This window comes from Amblyomma americanum, chromosome 7, assembly GCF_052857255.1.
Source record: "Amblyomma americanum isolate KBUSLIRL-KWMA chromosome 7, ASM5285725v1, whole genome shotgun sequence".
Taxonomy (NCBI): Eukaryota; Metazoa; Arthropoda; class Arachnida; order Ixodida; family Ixodidae; genus Amblyomma; species Amblyomma americanum.
Window position 1 is genome coordinate 58328102 of NC_135503.1, and position 26795 is coordinate 58354896.

The 26795-nt window shown below is 49.3% G+C and overlaps 1 protein-coding gene across 1 annotated transcript in view; it reads left to right on the top strand.

Annotated features, from left to right (window-relative positions):
• The window catches only part of ss (aryl hydrocarbon receptor spineless), a 143893-nt gene that overhangs the window by 50372 nt on the left and 66726 nt on the right, over positions 1–26795 (top strand). Inside the window, exon 2 of the mRNA XM_077632317.1 lies at positions 19663–19865. Coding sequence (XP_077488443.1) covers positions 19663–19865 — 203 coding nt within the window. The remainder of the gene's footprint in view (positions 1–19662; positions 19866–26795) is intronic.

Genomic DNA, 26795 nt, shown 5'->3' on the forward strand with positions numbered 1-26795 from the left:
AATATACTGCATTGTTAGTGCAAACGAGGACCTGGAATATGGCAGTCTTGATGCCATAGGTAGATTAAGAGGGTTCTCGCACATCTTCCGTCCTCAGTGCACCGTTCGATCACATTCCTACGTGGCACTCGCGGTAATACATGATGTACTACGTCCGCCGCTATGGGCGAGGATGGCGCTGGTGAACGCTCTCAAGGTTCGGTTACACTACACATAAATGCCCCTGAAAGCAAAAGATTGGACAGCCATTGCCGTAGCTCAGTTTGTAGAGCACTGGAGGCGAAGTTGGGGGTCGCGGGTTCGGATCCCACCGGCGGCATGTGGTTGTTTTTTCTTCTCCTTTACATTCGCTTATTTTTAAAATATTCACCTTATTAATCTCCCATTTATGAACACCAGAAATTAAAAAAAAAATCCCTATGCTCCTTGCTTTCGGTGACTGTTGGCTTCCGTCATGTACGTCGTAACGAGCCCGTCTTTTACATTTCCTTGTCTGCTGTACGTATATACTATATAATAGACGCCGAATAACAAGAACTTCTATCAGGGACGTTCTTATTATGCCATATATGGCCGCATTAAAAGCAGTCAAGGTTCCCAGAATTCGACTCTCACGCTTCTACTCCGGCGGGCAAAAGGGGGGGGGGGGGGGGGGGGGGGGGGCTCTGGTATATAAAAACACGCAGTGACTAGACTTGGCAGCGGCAGAGCAACATGTATGCGAATGACCAAAATCGGTTGTCATCGAGGGTCCCTCTATAATTTTGTTGCCAGTTCATCCTTTATGGCTTCTCCGCAGCTCAGCGCGCCTGATCTACATTTAATTACTCCTGGGATGCCACGACAACCGCCGGAAAATAGGATGGGCAAAACCAAAACAGCGTGTAGAAATAGAAGAAACAACCGACAGCGTTCGTGCGCTTGGTTACGAAACACGGAAAGTATAGGCGTAATTGCGACTCCGGAGTGCTTCGCCGTCGCCTAGAGGCGCGGATGACGCATATATATAAAATCTGTAAGGGTACCACAGTTGCGACATCTGTGAGCAGAAAAAGAAAATATCAACGTGATTCGAGATGAATTTGCGGACGGCAGCCGTCTTCAGGAAAATTGACCTGTTGGATATGTGGTAGCGAGCGCGAAGTGGTAATTTCTAATCGTACGTAGATAACAAACAATGACCTAATATTTACCGCCTTGAGTGCCGCGTACACGATTCAATTAAGGCGCAATCATGGACGCTTTAGAGGATGTTCCGTACGTTTACATATTAGGTTACGTAACGCCAGGGGCTGACAGCCACGCATGTATATTGAAAGTGTGAGCCTCTGGGCAAATTGGAGCTTGAAATGTTTAGTCGATGCTGCCGCATAATTTTGTCACGACATAGGTGTGCAGGTGCCGTGAAATCTAAATTAAGGCAACACTACCGAAAGAATCCAGCCAAATTTTTATTTTGTGAATTGCATAGCGCACCCATAAATCTCGATCACCACGCTTTGGATTCAAACGACGGAATTGCCTTCCATTTACTTTTGACGGCACCTGTACCTAAGAGTGACGTGTATAGTGGTCAGCAAACTTACTTGACTTAATGCGACCTGTGCTCGCAGCATGATATATATATATATATATATATATATATATATATATATATATATATATATATATATATATATATATATATATATATATATATATATATATATATATATATATATATATATATATATCATTTGAGTGGCTGCGTTATTCGCCGTTGTTTAAGTAAAAGGCGCATGCTGTGAGCGCCATGCTCGCTTTTTTTTTTCTTTTCATCTGATCACATTAAAAGCCTCATTGGCAAAAAAATACGTCGTCTTTCGCGTAATTCCCAGGGCCGGAAGCGACGTCGCCAGCAAGGAAGTGACATCATAGATTTAGATGCATCTCCACTCTATACGCATCTTAGGGGAAACACCTAACCACTGCCAGACGACCCGAAAAGTTGCCTGGCTGTGTGCGACAGACGTTTAGGAGTCCTCAAACATAACCATAAAAGAATTACGCAAATTCAGTCTACAGGCATCAAAAGCTACAAATGATATTCATTTCCTACATGTAATGTTATTAGGTGTCCCTGTGAATTTTTCCCTGCATGTGTGCGGTTCTTCACGGTAAACTGCGGCAGATTAAAACCAAGCACGTTAACACCTGGACTCCATGTACGCGAAAACTCACGCGAACGCGAAGGCGACGGCGGCGGCGACGGCTGGCGTTCGCTCCGTCGCTTGTGGGCAACCTCCATGCAATCGAAGGCGGCAGGCGACGCGAACCCGCGACGTGCGCAGCGGACTCCGTGCTTTGCGCACTCGAGCTTAGAAACACGCCCGTAACCTGTTCTCTCCCTTAAAATTTTGTGAGTGTGCCTCATAGTCAGGGCCAAAGGAATATTTCCTCCACGGCAGCGGTGTAGCGGCAGTGGAGATAGCCAAAGGCGTGCTTGCGGAGACGAAGTCACATCACGGGTTCACGGGGGAGGTGTGCTTTCGTTCGGTGCCTGTGCACTCCGGCTCAGTAAAAACACTCCCATAAACTGTCACCGCAACCTGATTGTAAGTGAGCAAACTATAATTTACCAGTGAGAATGCGCGCCGCGAGTGTTTCTGCACAGTTGGAGCGCAGCGGCACGGTGGATCGAGCGCCGGTACCCGCGGCTCGACACGCATCTCTCCCTGCAGTACGCCCGCTCGCCTAGCCCGCTCCAAATGCTGTTAGCCCTCCGCACCCAACAGGTAGATTGTTTTAATGATTTAAATCATGCGGGTCTGCCTCTCAGCTACAAAACCAAATATTTTCTCGACGGTGGCGATGACCGAGACGACGGGCGGGTTTCGTGAGATGTACCCGTGAGAAACCGTGGACAAACAGGAAACGGCTTTGGGGGGCTCTGGTTGGCCAGTCGCGTGTGGGACTTCCGGGCGACGAGCGAAATTTTCTGTGGGTGCAGATCCGAGCGACACGGCAAGCGACACACGCATTTTGCTTCGCGCGACGGCGTCGCTCGTCGCTTGCCGCCGTCGCCTTCGCGTTCGCGTGAGTTTTCGCGTACATGGAGTCCAGGCTTTATGGCTGAAAAAACACCGTTCACATAGAAAGAGATTAAAAAAAACTATACTTTTCGACCAATGAAGATAGTGAAAACGACGCTATATGCTGCGCACACGCATGAACTGGTAATCTTTCATTGTGCTCCATCGCAACACATCTGCAGCATCTTTAAACATTTTTCAGCGGGGTAATATTTTGTTTGTTATTTATAGATTTGGGAGCGTGGGCAAGGTTTCCTGGCGCGTGGTCAAAAATTAGCCCGCCTTTGTTGAGGCCAAAGACAGCAGTGAAAGGACGGAGAGTTGACAAATATCAAACAAAGCTGCCCGTCTTTCAATAGCAAGGCACATATGGGCATAGGCCCTCGCCGAACAGCCGGCGAAAGTCGTGTATATAAGCAACTATGGCGTACACTGATGGCGTATGTATATATATATCTACTGCGCTCCGCATCCTCGAAAGCACTCACGCAGAACTCGTTCGCGTCACTCCAAGACATGGTGCATGGAGTCTGTCGTACAAAACAGGGCGTGTCCCTCCCCGAATAGATCGGGGATTAACGAAAGCGAGCATTCAGACGGCCGACGCAGAAAGAGCAAGGGAGCTGCTCTGTGTATACGGGAACCATTCGACGTCCGACAAAAGAAAGCTATGTCGAAGAGGGGGGCACGATGATTGGGTTTCGCCTCCTTTTTCTTCGTCTCGTCGTTTCTGCCTCCACTATCGCATTCATTTCGGGGAGCATCGCTTCCTAATCCGTCTGCCTCGAGCAGATTATCCCGATCCGCCGCTGCCGCCGACGTCTGCCGGCCCTCATCCGCCACTGACACCGCGCGGGGGACGGCTGCGCGCGCATGTAATCTGTCCGGACAGGCAATCGAAGCCCACCGGAGCGAAGGAGAAACGCGAACTTGCGTGATCGCGCGGGAAAGCTCGTGAGTGCGTCTGTGTGTGTGGTCGCCGCACGGAGTGAACGGGCGTCGCGTCGCATGTATATATAGGAGACGTAAAAGGGAGGAGAATGATGGAGGGCGAGGGCACGATGGCCAGGAGGAGGAGGAAGGGACAGGCAGGGACAGCGCATTCGTTAGTGCGAGTATAACATTTGGGAGGCCCGACGCGCACCACATGGCGAAAAGCTTGGAAAAGTGACGTGTTGATCGGTGCGGCCGCGGACTTTTTTGCGTTGCTGCGTTTGCGCGCGCATGTCACTGCCTCGCGTGATAAGTGATGCATGGCCGTGAAGACGAGTGATGACAGCTTGCTCGTGTGTGCTATGATTAATTCTGTCGTTTTTCTTTTTTTTTTACGACCAGGCCGCTTCAGACCCTTGTCATTGGAATACCGCTTGCTACGCAAGACACTCCGTAGAGGAGAATAAAGGAGCGTTGACATGGTCCTCCGAAATGTTGCAATTTTGTATACGGCGGTTAATAATACCGGAGCTTATTACTTTGGTTGCGAAGTTTGAGCGCCGTGCTTGCATTCTTTATTCCGAAATAACCGACTGAAATTCAAACCGTGAAGTTCTTGCAGCCAGCGGCGACCGCCATGTTGAAATGCTTCTTGTGACGTCATGAAGCGACGCCGCGTCGTCTGCAATGCCGGCTCCGGTAAGCTCTCGACGCACACGAACAGTATAGTCGCACTTTGACCCGTTAATGCGGCTTTGCGCAGAAGCCATCGTGTGTCCTAATGACTGCTGGGCAGATCCGCCAAAAGAGCTCACAGACGATCCTGCAGCGAAGTTCTCATTATTGCTCCACATTCCGGTTCGGCGCGACCACCGAAATCTATATACATGGCGGTTCACTTAAGATTTTACATAATGTTTAAAAATAGGCTTTTTGAGTTAGAAGAGCGTTTTTTCGGCATAGCATTGTCAGTGGTGTAGTACATCAAAATACAGGTAAGATGTGCTAACTAGAAGGCTGGTTAACTAATACTGAATAGTTAACTTTGTAACTATTACTGTCAGGCTCCTTAATTATTAAGAGGAATGTAGCCCACCGTAATTAATATGCATATCAGTTTCTAGAGTTTCGAAAACGCGGTTACCCTCCGCACTGTGGCCCAACAAATTTTGCCTGCATCGCGCCAAAATACATGCACTTTCGAGAAAGGCTTGCAGGCAAAGCAGCTTCTCCAGTGCACGTAACTCGTCGAAATGGCCAAACATGCTTCCGATGTAACGCAAAAAGACGCCTGTCCTCAGGCCTTGTAACCTTAAGACCAGACAAGAATAATCAAAACAACTTCCGCTGTAACTTTCACTTTGGATAGAATTGTAATTTACGTAAATGCAACTTTGTAGGTTACCAAGGTTACAGTGCCGGACCTGTCCTCGCGTTCTCAGCAGTAACGGTAAAGCCTTGCGTGCGCACGTAGAAATGCAGTCTTCCCAGTTCGTTTGGAAGATGTTGCGCGGCAGCAGGCTCACTCTCGAATAGGTCCACTACAGATCGGTCGGTGCCTCTGTATGTAGAAGGAAGGATAATAGGCCAAGATGGCGGATATTCACAGTTAGATTTCGCTTCCACTGTTTTTGTGGTTGCGCTCTTAAATCCAACTGTTCATAGCTTCCGCATGTGCAGTTTGCGCCTTCGTTCCGCTTCTCTATGAGACCACAGCGAACTATGCAACTCTGCCTTGCGACAATATTATACAAACCGACAGCGAGGAGCTCGTCACGTCATTATGCGATGCGACGAACACGTGATACGGTACGAGCAGTCTGTCGTCACGGGCAGGCAGTGACGTCATTATCAAAGCCCTGCTTATATCCGCCTGTGGCTCCCTCTTCTCTCAGTCCCCCGGGACACAGCGGCAGCCAGCGGCAAAATGCCGGGCCGCCCGTTGGCCGCAGCAGTGCAGAGAAGCCCACCTCCTCCCTTCGGCGTGTCGCCGCGTGCTGGGCGCGACACAATCGGGTCGGGGTCGCCCGGCCTGAGGCTGCAGAATTACGACGGGCCTCACGCCCCACCGGGGTGCGGGGATCCTGCGTGTGGGAGGAGCCGTTGCGAGGGTGGGGTATCGAGAGGTCCGGTTTGATTGAGTCTCGCGGTGGTTATGGAGACAGGCTGCTCGCTTTCGTAACGTGGGCGGTCCCGTCGCGTTTTCCGGCGGGAGTCGACAACGGTCCTCGGGTTCTGTTGCTGCAACACGGGGCGTTGCTTAAACGCCATGCAGTCTCTATGCGGGTATTAAAACATGCGGCACTTGAGCAAAGAGGGCAGGGGGGGGGGGGGGGGGGGGGGAGGGGGGGGAGTGCTCACTGCTGAATACTTCAGATCTTAAGGGGAGAGAGGCAAACGCTCGTTGTTCACATTACTGCAGAGCTATGCTGCGTACTAAGCCTGACAGGCTGCTGCCGATGCAGTCAAGAAGTATGAAGTTATACGAGTACGCACAAAACCCTTGCACAGAGCTCGTGCACTTCGAAGCGCATTTGCTCGACCTTCTCATTCGTGCAGGTGACAAGAGTCTCTAAAATACCTTTTCTTCCTGAAGAGTCACCATAACAATGTGCATTGACCTGCCCAGAAAAGCAATCCAAGGTGACTGCGCCGACTCTGCGAGCAACTTGCACGGCCTACACGGGCACGGAAGTGGGTGCATATCGCGTTCTTGATGTCGTTGAATGCGCTGTCTCTACAGCACCTGTAAGTTTCAATCATTCACTTCAATGTGGCGTTGTAATCGCATTGCACTTATAAACACTGCAAGAATATAGTCTGCTCTCTCTGTCTCTCTCGCTGCCACGGCTGGTCTTGCCGCCATGCATTATGGCTTCATAGAGCAGCTGATGCGGTGCTTTACAGCCCGATCTTAGCTCCTCCGCTTCCAGCGCCACCGCTGAAGGGCGCCATATTGCCATGGCAACGAGGCCGCCTGAGGCCTTGGAAGCTCCTAGATGGTTTTGGAGGGGCACCTCGATGGAAGAGTTCTGGGTTGAGGGAAACGGCTAAAATCTAAAACTTCTACATTTAATTCCTCCGCTCCTCTTGTTTGTTTAGAAGTTGTCCAGCGACGAGTGACGAAATCTCTCGTAACGTAATGGGCACTATACTTCATCTCACAAATTCATCGCAGCAATGTGAAATGTAGAGCCTGGTAGAAGCTCTTCCTTCCAATCAGGGTCAAGGAAAGCAATAAATAGTCCCTCAAATATCTGAGCAGGGCTGTGAGCATCTTTTACACAAGATTTCAGCGATTTAGAAGGTAATTCAGGATGATGTTTTTAAAGGATAGCGAGCGTTAAATTAGCAGAGGAAGTCCGCACGAACTCACTGCGGAGGCCTGCTTCGAATCCTGTGTGGAGGCCTTCAGTATCCTGCGCGCCATAGCGCTGTTGCACTAACTGGCGCAGTTGGACACTGGTGCTCTTTCCTTCTCAGGGATGGAGCCACTAGTCGCGGCGTGAGGGAACGGAGGAACAGGTATTGCAGCGCGTGCCGTTCTAATTGGCTTAGATCGCCGCAGCGTTCAGAGCGCTACATACGACTTGTGGGATGGAGTACATGCACTCAGTAGGGTGTTTTTCGGAGATGCTTCAGGATACATGCAACGCCATTTGCTACGTACTTAACTGAGCGTGAATATGAAGCTACGAATTGGAAGGAAGACAAAATTTGAGGTCAGTGTAGTCTGCGTGGCATTCTCGCAAACTCAGTATAGGGGAGTCATCGGCACTTGGGGGTGACAGTATCCAGCATCAACAAAAACGAATTTCATACGCGTGGACACGATATTCTCCACTCTAAACACGAATATGTCTACATGGGAGTAAAAAGGGAATCTAGCGCACTCACTTTTAGGTGCAGGGTATGCTGCCCGAGTTCCGGAGCAGATTTGGAAAACTAAATACACGAAATGCTTACTCTTGGCAGCGAAGGTATATTCCCACTGCAAAGCATAGTAACTTCGTGCAGTTAGTAATGGGAGTAAGCTTTTTAAACGTGGCACCGGTGTTCTTAAGGCTAGCACATAGAGGAGGCCGAAACCTCGGTTAAAAACTTCGTAACTGCTAGAACAGCGCTTTCTTTGGAGAGGGAATTTGTTTCCGTTGCCAGCCATGAGTATTCCGTACTTGGATTGACGGAAATGTACCCGAGGGCTAGGGGAGTACACCCTGTCCCGTAAAGGGACTGCGCTAAAGGCCAGCTTACTCCCTTCCTACTCCTTTTCGTGTTTAGAGTGATATGACAACGTAGGTGGGTGATGCTCAATAGCATGAAAGTTGAGGCGACGCGAGCTTCTACCGATGTATAAGTCAGCACTGGACGGATAATGTAACGCGCTCTGACACATGCACGCTTGTCGCGGGCACGAATAATAATAATAAATAAATAAAAACGTCTTCACCGACGACAGCGCCTCCAAGCGCGCATGCATGAGGAGATGCTACGCCTTTCTCCGCACTACGGGCTCAGCTAAACAGGCAAAATACGCTGCGCCTGTTTCGGGGATCATTAGCTGAACAGAAACGACCGTCGTCAAGCCGTGCGCCGGACATAGATATTTAATGAGTCTGCTCCCCCGCTACCTTCTTTCTTTAGTTTTTCGCTCTTTTCTTTCTTCAACGGCTGCTCAGTAACGAACGCCGCAATGATAGCAAGCCCGCATCGGCGCCAGGGGGCGCAGTTGAGAGAATTCTTTTCTCTTCGGGTTTTGGATGACCGGGGGGCATGGGAGAGGAGCACGCCCTTTGGCGATAAGGCGAAGGCTAATGAGGGTCGCCCGATCCCTCTCGGGAGATAAGCGCGACCCCGCACAGAGCCGCCGGAGCAACGAGCCCCGAGCGAGAACCGCGAGTCCGCTTGACGCGTACGCGCGCCGATAGCGTGGAGAGATGAGGCAAGGCTATCCGGCGTCACGGCGCGCTGATCGAGCGTGTACACTGCGTTCGCCACCTGGTGTTCGGACATGTAAACGCCGCTGGCAGGCTGCCGTGCGGGGGTTATCGGAGATCGCGTGGCGCCCGCTGTGTGCGCCAATGCGTTGACAAATGATGTCTGGTCCCACGCGACGTTGGCTTCAGTGACGCCCTCTGTACCCTGCACGCACGCGCTTTGTGGGTGAAACTGGGGGAATCATCTGTCACCGATGCTTTCATTTCACGTTGTTTACAGCGACTATTGTTGATGAAAGAGAAACTTCGTTAAATCGCGTTAGTAGTGATTCAACATAGACCCATTGAGCTGATTATACTCTAATGCATCCGTTGATTTGTTTGAGAAGTACGAAACATATCAGGCACGATGCGCTCATGAAAGCCAGTCGGGATGCCCGTCAGGAAAGATGGCGGCCTCATTCCAATTGAAAGCAGACTGTTTGCCGCCGATACAGTGCTAGAGCACTATATATACTGCCCACCACGGGACGATTTCAGCTCTTTAACCGCTGCGATAGCCCAGAGGCTTTGGCGTTCAGCTGCTCTCAAGGTCGCGGGACCGAATGCCGGCCTTGGCGGCCGTATTTCAATGGAGGTGAAATACAAGGTCGGCGCGCAGACGCGCGGAACGCTAGGCCGGTCGCGCCTGTGACAGCATCGAACTTCTGGCTTAGGCCAGCTCTCTAAAAGAGCTTTTCACTGTAAAACGTCTATGTCCTGTGCAAAGTAAGTGAGCGTTAAAGAAGCCCAGGTGGTTTAAATCAATCCGGAGCCTCTTCACTACGGCGTCTCGCGTAGCCCGTGTGTAACTTAATTAGGGACGTTAATCCCCCCTCCATTCCCGGTTTACAATTTATTTTCGATTTTAGCTCTTTAGCCGCATTGACAAACTATCGATGCTGCATGCTTAAAGCACTGCGCTCACCCCGTTGGCCTGCGTCGATAGGTCACCGTCATCTAATCACAACGAGACCACTCTCACCGAAAACGGTGCTGTTATACGCTTGAAAATAACAAAAAAGGCTAAATACAGGTGGCGCCATAATTGGCAATTTCGCTAATGAAATGCGTGCGTCGACACCGATTTCAGTGCGCGAATCCCGGAGGCTACGTTACGCCAGACAAGGAACAGATAGGAACACTGCAGACAAGGAAAAAAGGTTACAAGAAAAAGACCTGAGTGCGAGCAATTTTGTAGGGTGCGTTCATTGTCAGAGCATTCTGACCATGTTCTTAAACGCGAATGAACGTAAAAACGCAGATAATTCCATAGCAGAATAATAATTCCATTCACATTCACATAAGAGCTGCTATCTGGATACGGAGCAAAGCTATAAAGCTTCTCCGTACCATGGCGTAAGACTCCGAACACATCTGTTATAAATCACCGCTGCCTTCGTGCATAAGCATCCTGGTGGCAATTAACTGAGAGACCTGAGGCCCAACTTCGTGAAACAGCGATAACTGCGATAAATGTTATTCACTTACTGTAGACTATTGTTGTGACGGCAGCCCCGATCGTTAAAGCACAGTCCGATTATTTGCACAAAGCGCGTGCCTTCCAAACTGACAACAGTGCAGATGAAGATGGTTAACCAGATCAGGTTTCCACGTGTCAGGCCCTCTACCAAGACTGCACTGTTATTTTCAAAAACAGATGCGAACTGACCCGCGAAATTATTGAAGCCGAAATGATAGATCATTTAGCTGGCTCCTGCGTATCGAAGCCATCGATCGCCCTTACCCGTAAGGACCTTTTGTACCAACATCAGCGTCTGGCTTGCTATTCCTCTGGAGTAGCATGCCAGGCCAGCAACCAGGCAGATCGTTCTTATTTCGCTGAAGACACTCTATTCCTCCTCCTTCTCCTGAATGTTCCATGAATGTTAGCCATGTTATACCTATATATTCCGTGGCGAGCTTCGAAATGAACTGCTGTAAGTCGGCGCTCGTGTTTCGTCCTTTCTCTCATTGTGTCCTCGTCCTGTGTGCGCTGTTCAATCCTGCCAAGCAATACCAACATGCCCAAACCGCCACGTTAGTGACCTTCCAAAGCCGTTCGACGCTTCTCAGAGGTATTTTATGTGTACGTTCTTCGAGGGTCAAACTAGTTCTTCTCCACAAAGCAATAGTGCGGCCCAACAACCAACGAATATGCTAATGACTACTGAAACCCGATCTCAGAAACACACAATTCAAACCAGTGCTCGAAAGCGTCGGAAGGCATTTGGAAGTGCGCCCAGAGTACAGTTGGATAGTGCTCCAACACCCAGTACGCGAGGTGCGCCGTTGGACAGATTGCATAGACAACGCAGAGATAAGTGCGATAATAGCGACGCCAACTTGAGTAAGCATTCTGTAAACGCCACTTTCCATGTCCAGGCTGCGCCTCGCTAATTATTCACGCCGCATACACTGACCACCGGATTAATTCTGACAGCGCGAAAGTTCTTTGCGCATCAAACTTTTAGTACGCTCCTTATTTACATTTCGCTATTTTTTTTAAATTTCGTGCACATCAAAATGCGGCCGCCGAGGTGGCCTCGTGCTCAGCAGCAGTGCAGAACGCCGCAGCCACTAAGCCACCGCGGTGGACGTCCTGTTGTTAAATATAGCTCGCAGAGTTCATAAGGACACTGCGTATATACAGCAAACCTCACAAAAGAGTGTACAATAAGACGCTCCATCGAAGGAAAGCTACAGGGTGTAGATTGGTGGCCTGAGATGCCACGGACGTGGTTCGCTTCGACGTGCTCTCAGACATCAGCGGTTTCACATGCGCTTCCATGTGAACTAAACTTCCACGTGCCCTAAAATAAAACAAAACGCAAGTAAAGACACGTTTCTGCCAGCAGCCTTCGACTGCGCAGCCAGTCGCAGCGTACGAATGTTGGTTGCGGCAATCAGTTCGCGTCATCTCTCGCAGAGTGCGTTTTTGTGCAATCCCGCCCAGAGCGCGGCGGAGAGCTGGCAAGAAGAGCAACTTGCCGCGGATGGGGCGAGCTGGCAGCAGACGGGAGGGTGCCTGCGCCAGAGGAGATGGACGGAGCATTGAAAGATGGCCCCCGTAATGACACGGTGGACGCTAATCACTCTGCTATGCAAAAGGCGCCCGGAGTGGTGGAGCCCAGGGCGATCGTGGCCCTCTGTCGCTTGGGCAGGAACGTCGAGTGCCGAAGCGCGCCTTCGAATAGCAGCTTGGTCATTTACCATGCTCGGAGCGAAGCGCATACCAAGAAATCTGCCATGGCGCTCCCTGCCTTGTCTCTGCGCGCTCGAGGCAAAAAAAAAACAAAAAAAAAACAATTGTGTTACTTTTCTGCAGTCCCGGTACCGCTCATAACACACCTCCTCAGGAGTAAAGCGAGCCTTTTCGGAGTAAACTCGAGAAAAACACTTCCCGACTACTCGAACGAGTGCCCCTTTCTGTACTGTCTTGAACTCGTAATAGTGTCTAACCAACAACATTCTCCTACCTTGGCGCAGGATGGTGTGGTGTGCCCATCTTTGACCACGTTACCTTTTGCATACAGAATAAGTATCGCACTGAGGAAAACAGTGGTTGAGACAAATAATGCCCCTACTCAGACGGAGGGTACCCAAGGGCATCACTTATGCTAGGAGAATAATGCTACAGCGTGCGGTATGTGGGGTTGTAGCTTGAGTTGTTGACCGCTAGCCGCATATGAGTTTAGAAAACCCAAAGGACGTCGTTAAAGGTGCTGTTGCAGTGTTCTTGATAGGGTCACTTGTCTTTTACTAGTTTTCACGTATTACGGTACAATGTTTTGCTCCTGTTATTATATGAAACGCCACAACTATGTTACCGGTATCTAGACCTTGCCCGAACAATCATTGCCGCCATTCCGTTTGGACAGGACATTCCTCGCTCTCCCAGATAAAGCTGGGGGAACGGGCATCAATCGCCCTTGAACTCCCGGGCTTGGGAGAATCGCCCTCCAAAGTTGAGATCTAATATTATTCTCTCTTTCTCTCTCGGTAGTAAAGTTCTGGTTGTAAGCCCTCTGGTTATAAGATTCCGGTAAATGATTGCGTATATACATATGCCAGCTAGTTAAGAGACGAAACCGTGTCTCGCACTTTTTACGCAAGTCTGTCATCCACGCATGCTCCTATCGAGTAGAAGAAAACTGCATTAGGAAGAGACAAAGTGACACGCACACCAAGGTGATACAAGGAAATGGAGAAAATCCCAGAATTTCCCTGTCCTTAGCGACGAAGAAATGACAGTCGTGGTCTGCGCGCAACCGACCCCACTCTCAAGCCGGTTCGATCATGTGATCACTGATTGCGCATTCATGACAGCGCACACTACAGGTTCACACTGTTCTTATGGCTTGACTGAATGGCATTTTCATCGGTGCCAACGGGAGTTTTTCTGCTCCGACCTGCAATGGCAAAGCAATTTACACAAAAGTAAGTAGTTTGCACAATCGTCGTTCTAACAATGACTCAAGTGTGTTCGAAAGTCTCTCTCTACCGCCTTTTGATTCAGTCAGTCAGTGAGTGAGCGAGCCAGCGAGCATTATTTCAACATAGCACGCCAAGCAGTGCAAGACGCCGCGGCTAGCGCCTATTGAGTCGTCAAGACGAAAAGAAGCGACACGCTTGCGAGGACTGCCTCGGAGCACAAGCAAAAGAGAGAGAGAGAGAAAGTCAGAAGCCGTAGTATAACAACCGCGTTAAGGACGTTCTCTCTTATCTGCATACATGTTCTGTACATACGCTTCGCCAGGTTAAAATTCGCACGCGGAAGTCCCGACCGTTAGGTAGCGTAAGTATAGTAACCGCTGTACCCTAGCCAAACCAAAGGTGCTCTGCGAGAGGAGAATCAAAAACGAAATAAAAAATGCGGAATAAAGACTGGCGAGAAATGAAGACCGAGAAGACGTGAATTAAACGAGGCAGAGAGCACCGTGGCAGCAGCTTCCGTACGGGAGGCGGCTGGCGTGCGGGCGCGGTGCTCGCGGCGAAGCCCCTTCGCGCGAAAAACGGAGAGGCGTCGGACAGCGCACTTTAGCGGCAGCCCTCCCTGCGGCAGCGGAGGCTGTAACGCGCGAAAAGCGAGAAGCTCGGTATGTGTGTATAAACGCTCTGGCGTGGGCAGAACCGAGAAAGGCTTTTTTTTCACGGTGCGAGGTTCGCACGCCTGTGCAACGGCTATCTAAGAGCGCCGTACGCTTCTGCCGCTACCACAGCCGGGGGTTCGAGCTGGGGAGAAAAAAAAAACGAATTAAAGTAAAAGACAAAGGAAAGAAAGGCTAAGAAGCGCGCGCACGACAGAGAAGAAGGCAGGAAGAACCTGGGCACCCAGTCAACCGAATTAGCGCCGCGGGGCCGGGTAATGTTCGCCGCGCGCCCAGCGGTCAACGCGCAAACGAGATGTTCGCGAGGCACGCCATCTTGATTGAATGCGCCGGCCGCGGAAAGGGGCGGCGCGTCGTAAGCGTAATGGCGCTCAGAGGAGAGAAGGAGAGGGAACGGTGTGCAAGGCTGGGGAAAGGGAGAGAGATCGCTGCGGAAGGAGAAAGAACGGCGAGCAGCGTGGATCGCTTCCAGATGCTGGGGTGGAACCGCACGGTTGGCACCACCGCAACGTACTGAGCGCTCTGAACGCGACGCCGCGAAGAATCTGTAGGGAAAAGGACTCCTCTCTTCCCATCCACCGCGTCGTTCACCTTCCAACATTCCTCCGTTTTACTCGTTTTGATGTTAAGAGCGTGTACCACTTGTCTTGACCCTCATCTTACTTTTTCTTGCTTTTTTAGGTTCGCGCGTTCATTTGCATAGGCAGCTGCTCGCTCATCTTTTTTTTTTTTCCCCGCTTCAATGCCTGATGTGACCTAGCGAAGCGCAGGCTTCCCCAGCCTAGACTGCGGCTCTGACCGCGTTCTGTTTTTACCTGGTGTTCTGAACTTATTTCTTACATTTGTTCTACAGCTGCAAAGAAGGCGACTGGACTTTCTCTCCTCGCTGGAGAAGGGACGCTTAGAAAAGGTGTAATTAGCGAGCGTGGATCCTCTAAAGCTAAGCGGCGGGTTTGGGGCAGCGACGAATAGGATCTTTCTTTCTTTCTTTCCTTATTTATTTATTTATTTATTTATTTATTTATTTATTTATTTATTTATTTATTTATTTTCTTTTTTTGCCAGGCTGGGAAAAACTGCATTCATAGCTAAACGCCAGCGCACGTGTCTTGGATCACAGTTGGACCTAGAATATATTAGCGCAAACAGCAATATCGTGTCCAACGATATATGAGACAGATACTGTGCCATTTCCTTTCCCCAAAAACCAATTATTATTTAAGGTGGTTCTACCGCACGTGTTTAGCAATGGAAAACGGGCTACTAAAGTTGTTTCGTAACGTGCACCGTCTAGTCTAATCGCCGCAGAAAATATCGATCACAAGGTCATTTGCGTAGGCACTGGCGCTGCTTCAAAGATGCGTCTTCAGTTACGCAAAGGGAACTATGCAGATGCCAGAAAAAAAAATGGCGCTCACGCAATACGCCGATGGCCGAACTTCACTAAATCGTAAACAGTAAAGAATATGTTCCCTGTTTATTATTTTCTCTGCTATATAGTTTATTTCAAAATTAGGTAAATTCCTTATCCTGCTTCTGGAGCAGTGCAGAATGCTTATATAGATGGCGTTGTTTGCATGCTAGGATATAAAAGCACGTGGCAAATAAATAATAAAAACCGCGTGTTGGTTTCCTCACTTTTACTCGGAGACGAATTCGCAAACAATTTGTGAAGGTCTGAAATTCTTGTTTTTTTGTGTGCTGCTTTCTGCCGCATCGTTATAACAATGCCCTCGAATTGGGCACCAAACAGAATTACTCCCACACAATTATTTCTTTTTTTACTATTGGTGCCCCTTCTGAATTTGTTTGTTATATGAGTTATTTTCCTGCGTACCAAATGGCTTCTTGCTTTGACTTCCGTAATATGCCTGTTAGAGCGAAAGCATATTCCGATTGGTAAACCCCAAGCAAGATCTTGTGATGCTTGTGTTCCTGCGCTGCTTGTGGGTTTTGGGCAAATGAAATAAATAAATAAAAACAAATCAAACAGATATCCGCGACGGGGATTGGAACCCGCGGCGGCGCGAACAGATCAGCTTTTCTAGTCACCACGCGAGTGCACTATAGGCTATTGCCACAGCCGAACACGCCTCGTGTTAAACTGCAACACACTCTCTCGCTGTGCATTGCACATCGGTTGGTTTGTTTTAGTTTGGTTTATGGGATTTCACGTCCCGAACCGTTTCAGCTATGAGGGACGCCGGTAAATTTCGACCACCTGGGGTTCTTTAACGAGCAATGTAATCGCACAGCACGCGGGCATCTATAGCATTCTGCCTCCATCGAAATGCGACCGCCGCGGCCGGAATCGAACCCGCGTCTTACGAGTCAGCATCCAAGCGCCATAACCACTCAGTCACCGCGGAGGATACACTGCACATCGTCTTCTTCATAAGCTGATATCGCTATCAAACTAATATTTTCGCTTTGAGTTATGTGGCGGTAGTGACAGAGAGCTGGATGTGTTGGCGTGAACAACGTTGTGGTAGATACACGGCAGCGCGATGGCGTTCGGAACAGTGCTGCAGAAGCGCTGCGCTGGAGCATAGACTGCCGGTGTACATTGGGTAAATTCGCATTGGCGATGAAAAAGTTAAAGACGCACTTAGCTGTCTGCCTGGGTCAGTAGACAACTCAATCGCGCTTTCAGGTACATGGCTGTGGAGTCCACCTGCAAACCACTGCGCTTTCCCAGAATATCTCGTGCTTAGCAATGCCAAGCCGCCAGCATTTTTTTTAAGTATACAAACTTTCTGCTGAACTGCCACCTGCTGATGTATGCATAGGGTCCCCGGCATACTCAAGCAGTCTGCTGCTGCTCATTCGCTGAGGTGCCAGGGCTCCCAGCATGGAGCTGGAAAACAAGAAAGATCGTGATTTGGATTGTGCAGAAATCTCTAAATTTTTTTCCAAAAATTAAGTTGGTTGGCGTCAGTCATCTTTCTCCTAAATCGATACAACAGCATGCCTCTTTAGGAACACCGCCTAGTATCAGGAAGAAATCAGGCAGTTATGTGTAAAGTGCCAAGTGCATGCCATCCCTATTTCAGAGCTAAAGGACTCGCAGATTCCTGAGTAACCACCGCTCACTAACGCACTCGCTCAAGAGAAGATTTTATGCTGGCTGAAGATTTATGTTGCGTTTACATGACTTCAATGTTGTGTTGAGATTTTAGTGTATTGTAAGGTGTGGCCACTTCCACTCCGCAGAATGTAAGCTCCGTGGTGAGCAGGTTTACACAATATCATGATCTTCGACGGCATTCAAGTTTGCCACCCGGAGTACTCGACGCCTGTTGCCTTGTACACCTTTTCCGCCACTTCTTTTAATCCTACACTCTAAACAGAAAGACGTAAAAAGGGAGCAAACTGCCCTCTAGTGCAATCTCTTTTACAAAAGGTAGTGCGCTACAGGACAGCTTACTCTTTTTTTACTCCCGTGTATCCGTGTTTGTGTTTAGAGTTCAACCATTCCAAATGGGCACAAAATAACAAACCTATAAACGTGATTCCCTTTTCTTTCCTGTTCGAACCATTCGTCGTGTGTTTTAATCATTCACGATCGCATCATGCTCGTTGCCTTCCGGGCCCATACAACCATCTCATATGCACTCGCCAGCGATCTGTGCTGTTGCAGCTCCATCGATCGCGACAGAAACTTGGCATCCATTAAGTTTCTTGAAGGGCGTTCGCACACAGACGCAGTTGCCTCAATTAAGAAGCGCTTCACCGCTTCCCTGCACTTTGCTTCTCGGACAGCGATCTCGGAGTCGATATATCGACGGTGCGCCCGTCACAGCTAAGCGAACCGGCGTTCGGGGAGTACACACTCCTCCGTAAATTTTCTGGCCCCAGAGAAAGTGCTGACTCGCTTGGTCGTCTGGCTACAGCTTCTTATTCCCGCTGCTGTACGTTAGATAATTCATGACGTCATCAGAGGTCGAAACATACGAAACATACAGAGGTCGAAACATGACCTCTTTCGGTTTTCGGGGCAGTTCCTTGCGAATCGTTTGTCGCTGCATATGGGGTGCGCTGAGTGAGCGAGCTCGAAGGTTTTGCACGGCGCACCGGTGGTTTGTCTAAACCATTCTGGATAACACAGACCAGCATTTTTTAAATGCACGAATGCATTCCACTCTTTGCACGCGAGAGTATCGCGCAGTGCACTGCACATAAGCACTGCAGAGCTCAAATCTGCATAACGATTCAGCTAGGTCGAAGCTATCAAGGTAACAAAAGAAAGTATACCATGCCTTTACCGGCCTATGTACATGGTTGCACATAGGCACAGGGGAATAGGGTACCCATGTTGCGCATCTGAACTTGGAAAAGAAAAGAAGATGAATATAAGAAGTACAGTAGACGAAGAGGAAGACATCTCCGAAAGAATGCATGGTTTTGTTGTTGTTGTTGTTGCCTCAAAAACGATGGCGCATACCGACGGTGGGGGATTGGCCAGGGTTTGGTGCAGACGCCATGAAGACGGCATGGTCTTCTATACGGAAGCGCCCATACAAGAGCAAAAGAAAGGAGCGACTATTCCTTGCCAGCCGCAAACGCGATCGGTGCGAATGCAACTCTGCAGCAATGGCGCGCATCGTTTCGCGGGTATAACTGGATTATCTTTCGTCTTTATTTTTGAAGCGAAAAGCTTCACTACGCTAGGTAAAGCAGTCTTCGGGTAGGCAGCACAACGACCTTGAACGACCTTCAGCCCAACCAAGGATAGCCGTCTATGACCATATGTGGTATGGTTATTGTGTCGAGAACCCTTGACCCCTGACCTTGAGCCACGACCTTTTGGTTGACCTTAAGAACATCCGATGGGGGATGTGAAGCCACGTGATGACATCCGATTGGGGTGTCGTAAGACCATGTGATACAAGTCATAGCCACGTCGTCGTGCGGGTATATAAAGAACGGCTGTCGTTAGCGTGTAGTGGAGCTGCCATGGACGAGCCTCGGACGCTTAGCAAGCGTGCTTGCTTTTCGCTGAATTCCAGGGTTAAACAAGTTAAGCCACTGCCAATTATTTTTCGTGTGCGTGGCCACAGTGTGCGAGCTTACTGTAGATCCCTATAACGTACGGGGGGGGGGGGGGGGGTGCATTTTTGTCCAGTTAGCGCATGTCCCGCATTGCCTCATTGCAACTCAGTGCAACCCGCCGTGGTGGCTCAGTGGTTAGGGCGCTCGACTACTGATCCGGAGTTCCCGGGTTCGAACCCGACCGCGGCGGCTGCGTTTTTATGGAGGAAAAACTCTAAGACGCCCGTGTGCTGTGCGATGTCAGTGCACGTTAAAGATCCCCAGGTGGTCGAAATTCATCCGGAGCCCTCCACTACGGCACCTCTTTCTTCCTTTCTTCTTTCACTCCCTCATTTATCCCTTCCCTTACGGCGCGGTTCAGGTGTCCAACGATATATGAGACAGATACTGCGCCATTTCCTTTCCCTAAAAACCAATTATTATTATTAACTCAGTGCAACTAGGCATTTGTGCATCCTTGTCCCGCGTGCGTTGCTCACAACACAAAATCTCCTTTCTTCCCCCCTTCTCCTAAAACAGCGTTCGGGTGGCTCCCAAGGAAGGTCCCAACGGCCAGCCGGTCAAGTCCAACCCGAGCAAGCGCCACCGGGAGCGGCTGAACGCCGAGCTGGACACGCTAGCCAGCCTGCTGCCTTTCGACCAAAACGTGCTGTCCAAGCTGGACAAGCTCTCCATACTCAGGCTCAGCGTCTCCTACCTGCGCACCAAGAGCTACTTCCAAGGTACTCTCACTGCGCGTACCTGCTTTTGCACTGATACGAACTAAGCCCACGGCCACAATGTACACTTTATGTGCTGTTTTGTATGTAGCTATAAGAAGTTTGTTGGTTTTTTTCTGACCGTGTGGCTAGGCTTAGGTTCACGTTAATAACCATTATACCTTCTCTGAAGCCTACATCACCTTGGCGGAGTCTTCTAGAGACATTGTATCAACGTTGTCTCTGTTTTAAATGTTTGTCCAATCAGATATCGGTCGTGTCAAATTATGGAGCCGTCCCGGAGTAGAACGAATATTCCTTCAACTACAAAGGCTTGATTTACCGCTTTTCTTGGCAGACATTAGGCGCGCTAAGGTGGCTGCAAATGGCGATTACACTCTTGTTTCAAAAATATTGTAATAATTTGCATGACGTTTACGCCGGAAAGTCAACATGAACAATTTTTGGAAGGTAACAACATCAGAAAGAACGCAACTTTGGAACCTAACACAAAATTCTCTCTGTACGTAGTGCGAGACTTTTATCCATTTCCTTTCCCCCAAAACCAATTATTATTATTATTATTCAGTGCCGGCAGTTGTCACTCCGCAACGTTAGAGGCTCTTTCTGCGTAGAACTAAATAGGAAAAGTTACGGTGGGAGCATTTAAGGTCTTGGCATGCTGTGAATGCGAGAGCATCCTGTGACCTAAAGACCCTTACACTAAAGGCTTGAACCATAACCGCCTTAACCCGGAAGGCATTTACCATAAAGGCATTTGACCTAACAGCCTTTACCCCAAAGGTTTTCGACCTAAAAGCGTTTAACCTGAAGGCATTTATCCTGAAGGCCTTTACCCTAAAGGCCGTTGACCTAAAGACATTTACCAAAAAGACCTTCGATCTAAAGGCCTTTACCATTGTCACTGTCATTAATGACCCTAATGACCCTCATCAATATTCAGTAAAGTCATCTACCATTCCAAAACTACCACTATTGCTACCACTATCACTAACTACTACCGTCTCGTCTGTCTGCTTTATTGCACCCGTTACTATCTTATTGTCTACTCCTGACGGCAGGCATGACCATGGTGACGTCATGAAGGTACCACTTTTCTTGGTCAACGCCGCCGGGTTTAGTTGCCGATGAGGAGCATAAGGGTTTCACTTTGAAACAGGAAGCACCACTGTCCTTCTTTCCTGCTGAGCTTGAATACGAGAGTGCTCCCTTTGCTCCCAAGAACGTATTGTCGCTCTCTAGATGCTACCTCCGTTCTCCGTTCCGTACACAGCGCAAGTGCGCCTTACGTTATACAGAATGGCTAACCTCCGCAATCGTTTATGTATTCTGTCCCAATTATTTCGTGCAAATATGCGGGTCAAACTTTTCGCTTAAAACAAACGAGCGGCACCACTCAGAGGCGCGCGCGTCAGTCGGTAGCTAGCGCCATCTGTTGCGATACGGGTGCGGCTCGCCGGAGGTCTCGCCGGATGGCGGTCCGGTGGAAAATAGTCACGCGATTTTCGGTTGCTCTCCCCGTTCTTCCTATCCGCACCGGCCGCTCGAAGCCTATCCCCGCAGCGGGGAAAGCGGGGTGGAGATATGCGTGCCTCGCGGTGGCGTGCCAGCGGCCGCAGCGCGCGCTTCCCAGACAGCGTCCGCCGCGGCGGTCGGTGGCTGGGAACGCCGTTGGTCGGCTCGCCGGGAATCTTCGTTGATGAATTAGATGGCGCACGAAAATCTCCCCCGCGCATCTGTCCGCGCGGCGCCGCGCTGACGCCCTGGGAGATGGAAAGTTTTCAGCTTTTCCTCGTGTTCGACTGGAAAACTTGGCGCGCAGACGATGCCGACCGCTTTGCGTTGCTTTCCGGCCCCGGCTGCTACGCGCGGTTGTTCGTATGAGAAATAGGCTGGTGAGGGTGCGCTGATATATAGCCGACGAGCGCGATGTTTGTTGAAGCTCATAGTGGGCGCGCATTTGTTCTTAGGAGCTTGGGTGGTCAATATGAAAAACAACACTGCGCGGAGTCGTTGGGAGCGTGCTTCGTCACTACAGGCTTCGATTTGTTCGGCTGTTTTACGTGGTTCTTATTTTTTTTTATAGACAAGCGCATGCTAAAGAAGAAGAGAAAGGGAATTTTAATGAAAGAAAGGCGGAGAGGTCGGCCGGTGGTAACAGGGCTGCGTAACAAGTGCAGCGCTTGTTGAGGAATTGAAAATGAAATGCTGGCAGGACGTACACATAAAACCTTTAGCTCCCATATTAGTCTGATTAGTGCTTGAATCATTGAGTTCAGCTCCTGGCCTCACACAGTAATGTGGATGCCACGCGAATGATCATCAGAGCAGCACTGCGCTGCTTCAATAGCACTCAGACCTTGTCATAAAGAGCAACGTTTTATTGTTGACGATTGGGTTGTATTGATATCTCCACAGTATTTGTTGGCTGGAAGTAGAATTACTGTTCGCACTTTACGTGATCGTTGTCCCTGTTGTTAAAAAACTGACTTCGCCTGCTCGTTCAAGGAACCTATACAAGTTCGTGGCGCTCTTCATGAGAACGAGGCGACTGGCTGCTGACCTTCTTTGCTACTAAGTCTTTGTTGTAAAGGGACAACCCTCCAAGTACTACTGCCTTTGCATCTCTTCCTATAGGAGCCATTCATTCAGTCATTTTCAGTGCATTAAAGTATAGGCAACATACTATACGATCTCATATACTTTAATACACCGGTATCAAATGAGAACGACATTTGCGAACACAGTACATGTGTAGTGTTCGTAGCAGCGTTCAAGGTCTTATTGGACGTTCAAAAGTGTTCAGGAGCAGAGTGAGTTAACAATGAGTATGAGTCATTTCTACCCACGCAGCACCGAAATGCTACTACAATGTTACTTTCTTTGGTCAAACGGTATTACATTGTTCTTGGTGTAATTTTTTTCTTCCGTCTGTGAAACGTTACAGAAAACTTTGGGACAACATTCTTCGAACCTTCATAAACATTCAAACAAAATGTATGCATTTTTCGCTAAAATGTAAGGCAACCCTGCAAGGCCAGACCCACCGATTGTGAGGGCGCTGAACTTCATTCAGTGATTTATAAGGAGCATACGTACAACTCTCAGGCACAACTCGTGCATGCAACTCGCACATTCACCTCCTAACAGACAGCATGGCCTCACCCTTTTATAGCCAGCCCTGAAGGGTGCGCTAAGTGACAGTAGTAGATGAGTAAAATGCAAAGTTTGTAGTGAAATGTTTTTGCGCTGCATGCAATATATGGTAGGTGTCATCTGTGATATTCAACTGCAAAATTATGCTGGTTGAAGAACACCATTACGCCACTACCAGTGGGAACAGTTCTGAGACGCAATGCTTGAAATTGCTGTGAATGTTGTTTTATATTCATGATTCGAACATTAAAACTACATTTCGACCACGACATAAGAAAATATTTATTTTAAACGTAAATGAAATGTTTACCACGCGACATCCAACGTTATTTGTTAATTTTTAACATTAGCATAACTTTCCAATGTAACATGTAATGTTAATGCAACTTAAAAATTAATTTTATAACATTCTTCTAATGTTCGATGCTGACTTATTACATGTGAGGCGTGCACAGGAAATGGAAGCAATCGCAAGAGGTAATTTGGTAACGTACGCGACTTGCGAGTAATTGTCGTCGGTTACAGTATGTACAGAGCCGCGCTAGTGTTCCTGCGTGTTTTTATTTTTCTGTTAACCTTACGTCAGCTGCCAGTCGCACTTCACTCTGAATCAAAACTCTATAGATGGCTTGAAGCGAAGTCGCAGCCCCCGTGATGGAGAACCCAGCACTTCGTCCACAGGGCAATTCCGATCAAATGGCGCTGAACCATTTAAATAAACTCTTAGGCTTTCACGGTACGATCCTTGTATCAAACATGGCGGCCATTTTGACGTCGATGCAGGCCATATATACATTATTTGCATTGGCAGCTATAGAATTAAGTCAGGCAAAACTATCTCTAAATTATATTAACATCGATATGTGCGAAGGAGCATACGCATACGCACACACTCACTCAGAACATTCCATCACCGCTCGAACTTCTCGGTGCTGCAAATCCGACATGAACTTCTAACTGCAGGATGCCAAGGTACAACCTCCCACACAGGCCTCGGCGAAGGTATTTGTGCAATGCATTCAACGCGCATTGCTTGGTGCACTAAGCAATTCCCACACTCAGAATTGGGCTGCATTCATCTATTACAAGCTGTATGTAAATATAGCGGCGAAATTGACTCTTTTTTGCTATAAATTATTCAGTTGTAAAAACTCTTGATGCTGGGAGCACATTCAGTTCAGTGCGAAGCCCGGAAAGTGTTCCGCCCGTTGCGAGCTTGTTCTTTTTTCTCGTGTTACCAGCGCACCTATCGGGACACGGGCGAACCGGGACGCGCCTTTCTTTACGACCGGTCGGTCGGCCGCTCCGCGCATGCAGCCACGAGAGCAAGAGCACCGCGATTCGGGGCCCGACACGATGTCGTAAACACGGCTGGACGCCCCACGCGGCGCTGATGGCGTCCTGCGCTACACGCCGACGTGTGATGTGCGAGCATCGGGGTCAGCGGGCCTTCCTTCGGTCCCGGGCGACACTACACTCTGTATATACGCTGCGCTCTCGCGATGCTCGTTGAAGTGTACAGGCAAGCGATCTGTACGCCGGCTTCCTGGGGCCATGCGCACACACTATACGAGGCCGTTGCTCACTCTCGAGAACCGCTGTGGGTGTTGTGTGTGTATACATGGGAGATTCTGAGCTGAGAGTGTTCCGTATTTCCCGAAGGAAGCGCGCGATCGTTGGGGAGATTTGAGATGCGTGCAGCGAGTCTAGGCGGTCCATCGCCTTCGCGCGGCATGCGTGCTGCCCGCTTGTCGACACCGATAAGGTTGTAGGTCAGGCACGCAACGGTGATGGAATGAGTCGGTTTACACGCGAACATAGGTTGAACCAACTTCGTTACATCGCGTCCGCACCGGTGTGCTTGTTCCACAACGGAATCGGTAAGACATACAGAGCGAGTGAGAGAACATTTGATTGGAGCAAACGAGGGGGCAAAATTGCTGCCTCGGTCTGAAACGACGAACATGTGGCATGTTACCTTCGACACTGGCGTACGCTGCATGCGCTCGTCTTCGGCATCTGTCGACTGATGTTGCTGAGAGGCAGAAGGAAAAGGAAAGTGCACGGGCCTGCCTACTGGCTCAAGCCGAGCCACGCTCGCTTCCGCGTGCTGAAAGTAGGAGAGTTAAAGGATACGAGAGCAAAGAGTGAAAGCAAAGACGCGCCGCGGTAATATGCCCAGGGCCGATCCCGGAGGCAGTGCGATACCGGGCCGGCCCGTGCCAAAGTGCTTCAAGCCAAGCACCCCGCCATATTCCAAAAATAAGTTTAATATCTTGGGTCCAAGGACTCGCTGCAGATATTAAATCAGGTATCAGGTATCTATCATATCAGGCATCTGCTGTGTGCAGGCGGATGTTTTATTGTGATACCATGATTCCGAACCCATGTCGACTGGACCAATCCACATACTTCCGCGCCTGTATACATGAACAATTTCCTCTCTGTCCATTTCACCCTCTTTCATATCCCTTCCTTACGCCGCGGTTTGCGCGTGTAACCAGTTCTACACAGTTACCGCACCTTTCCTTTTCTTTTAGTCTCCCCCTTCCCATCCCAAAGAAAGTGTGCCGCTTTCTTTTGCCTCAGCCGCGTGTTCTTCAAACGTAAATCCCCCGCGGCGTCTTAGCGGTCAGGGGTTCGAACCCGACCATGGCGGCCGCGTTACGTTGTGAGCGAAACGCAAAAGGCGCAAATATGCTGTGCGATGCCAGTGAATGTTAAAATCCCCTGGTGGCCGAAATCATTCCTGAGCTCTCCACAACTCAGCCTCTTTCTGTATTCCTTCTCTCACTCCTCCTTTCCCTCACGGTGCGGTTGAGGTGCCCGCCGAGAAGTGAGACGGTGACTGCGCCATTTCCCTTCCTCAAAAACAACCTTCTTTTAGTGAGCACTACTCGACTAGCAATCCTGAAAAAGGCAATGTTTGACTGAAGCCTCTCGGGTGCCTCTATGTTTGTGCATTTTATTTCTACTCTTGGATCCAGAAAGCGTGAGCTGTTGTCTTGATTTCACTTTATTGTCGCCACAGGGTGAGTGCTCTACGCTAGTTTCTTCATACAAGCACACCGCGAGTCGTAATTATTTCCTCAAAAGGTTACTCCTACTGCGTTTTATAACTGTGTGAATCGGGCCTTTGCGGACTGATCAGCTCCAACCGCACCGCGTACCGTTACGTCTACACGTACACGTCAGCGGCGTCGAAACGCTACTCTAGATCGTTTCCGCAGCCGCCTGACACTGCGCAAGCGAAAGATTGAGAGTGCTTGCGCGCTGTGCAAACATTTACGCAGGGACAGGGTATCCCTTTTTCTTACTGCAACGTTCTTTGGTCGGCAGTTTCAGCTGGCTGCCGCAAACAAATCAACAGAAAATTTGTTCCGTATATCGGTATTCATTTGCAAGATAACAAAAAAAAAAGCCACTGCTGCAGACTCTGAAGCACAGACGGGAAATTCGGATCGCGGAGAGCTTGTTAGCATTTGCTCTCTTCGCTTCAAGGCTTTCCGCACAGAAAAAAACTGATCCATTCTCTCCGTCCACTTTTCCTTAGTTCTTTCTTTATTTCTTTCTTATTTACAGACCGCGTAGATGGTAATGCGACAGGGGGACAACGCAAATTCCACTTCGACCCTCTCGCTTCGACCTCGAGCGCTTTACCAGGACTATAAACCCACCCGCATGCAAGCGGAGAAAGCCTTAGTTTTCATTATTTGATGAACAGTGTTTCCCGCCTCGAAAAGTGCGCCAAACAGGAAATGGATAAAGCCGGCGCGA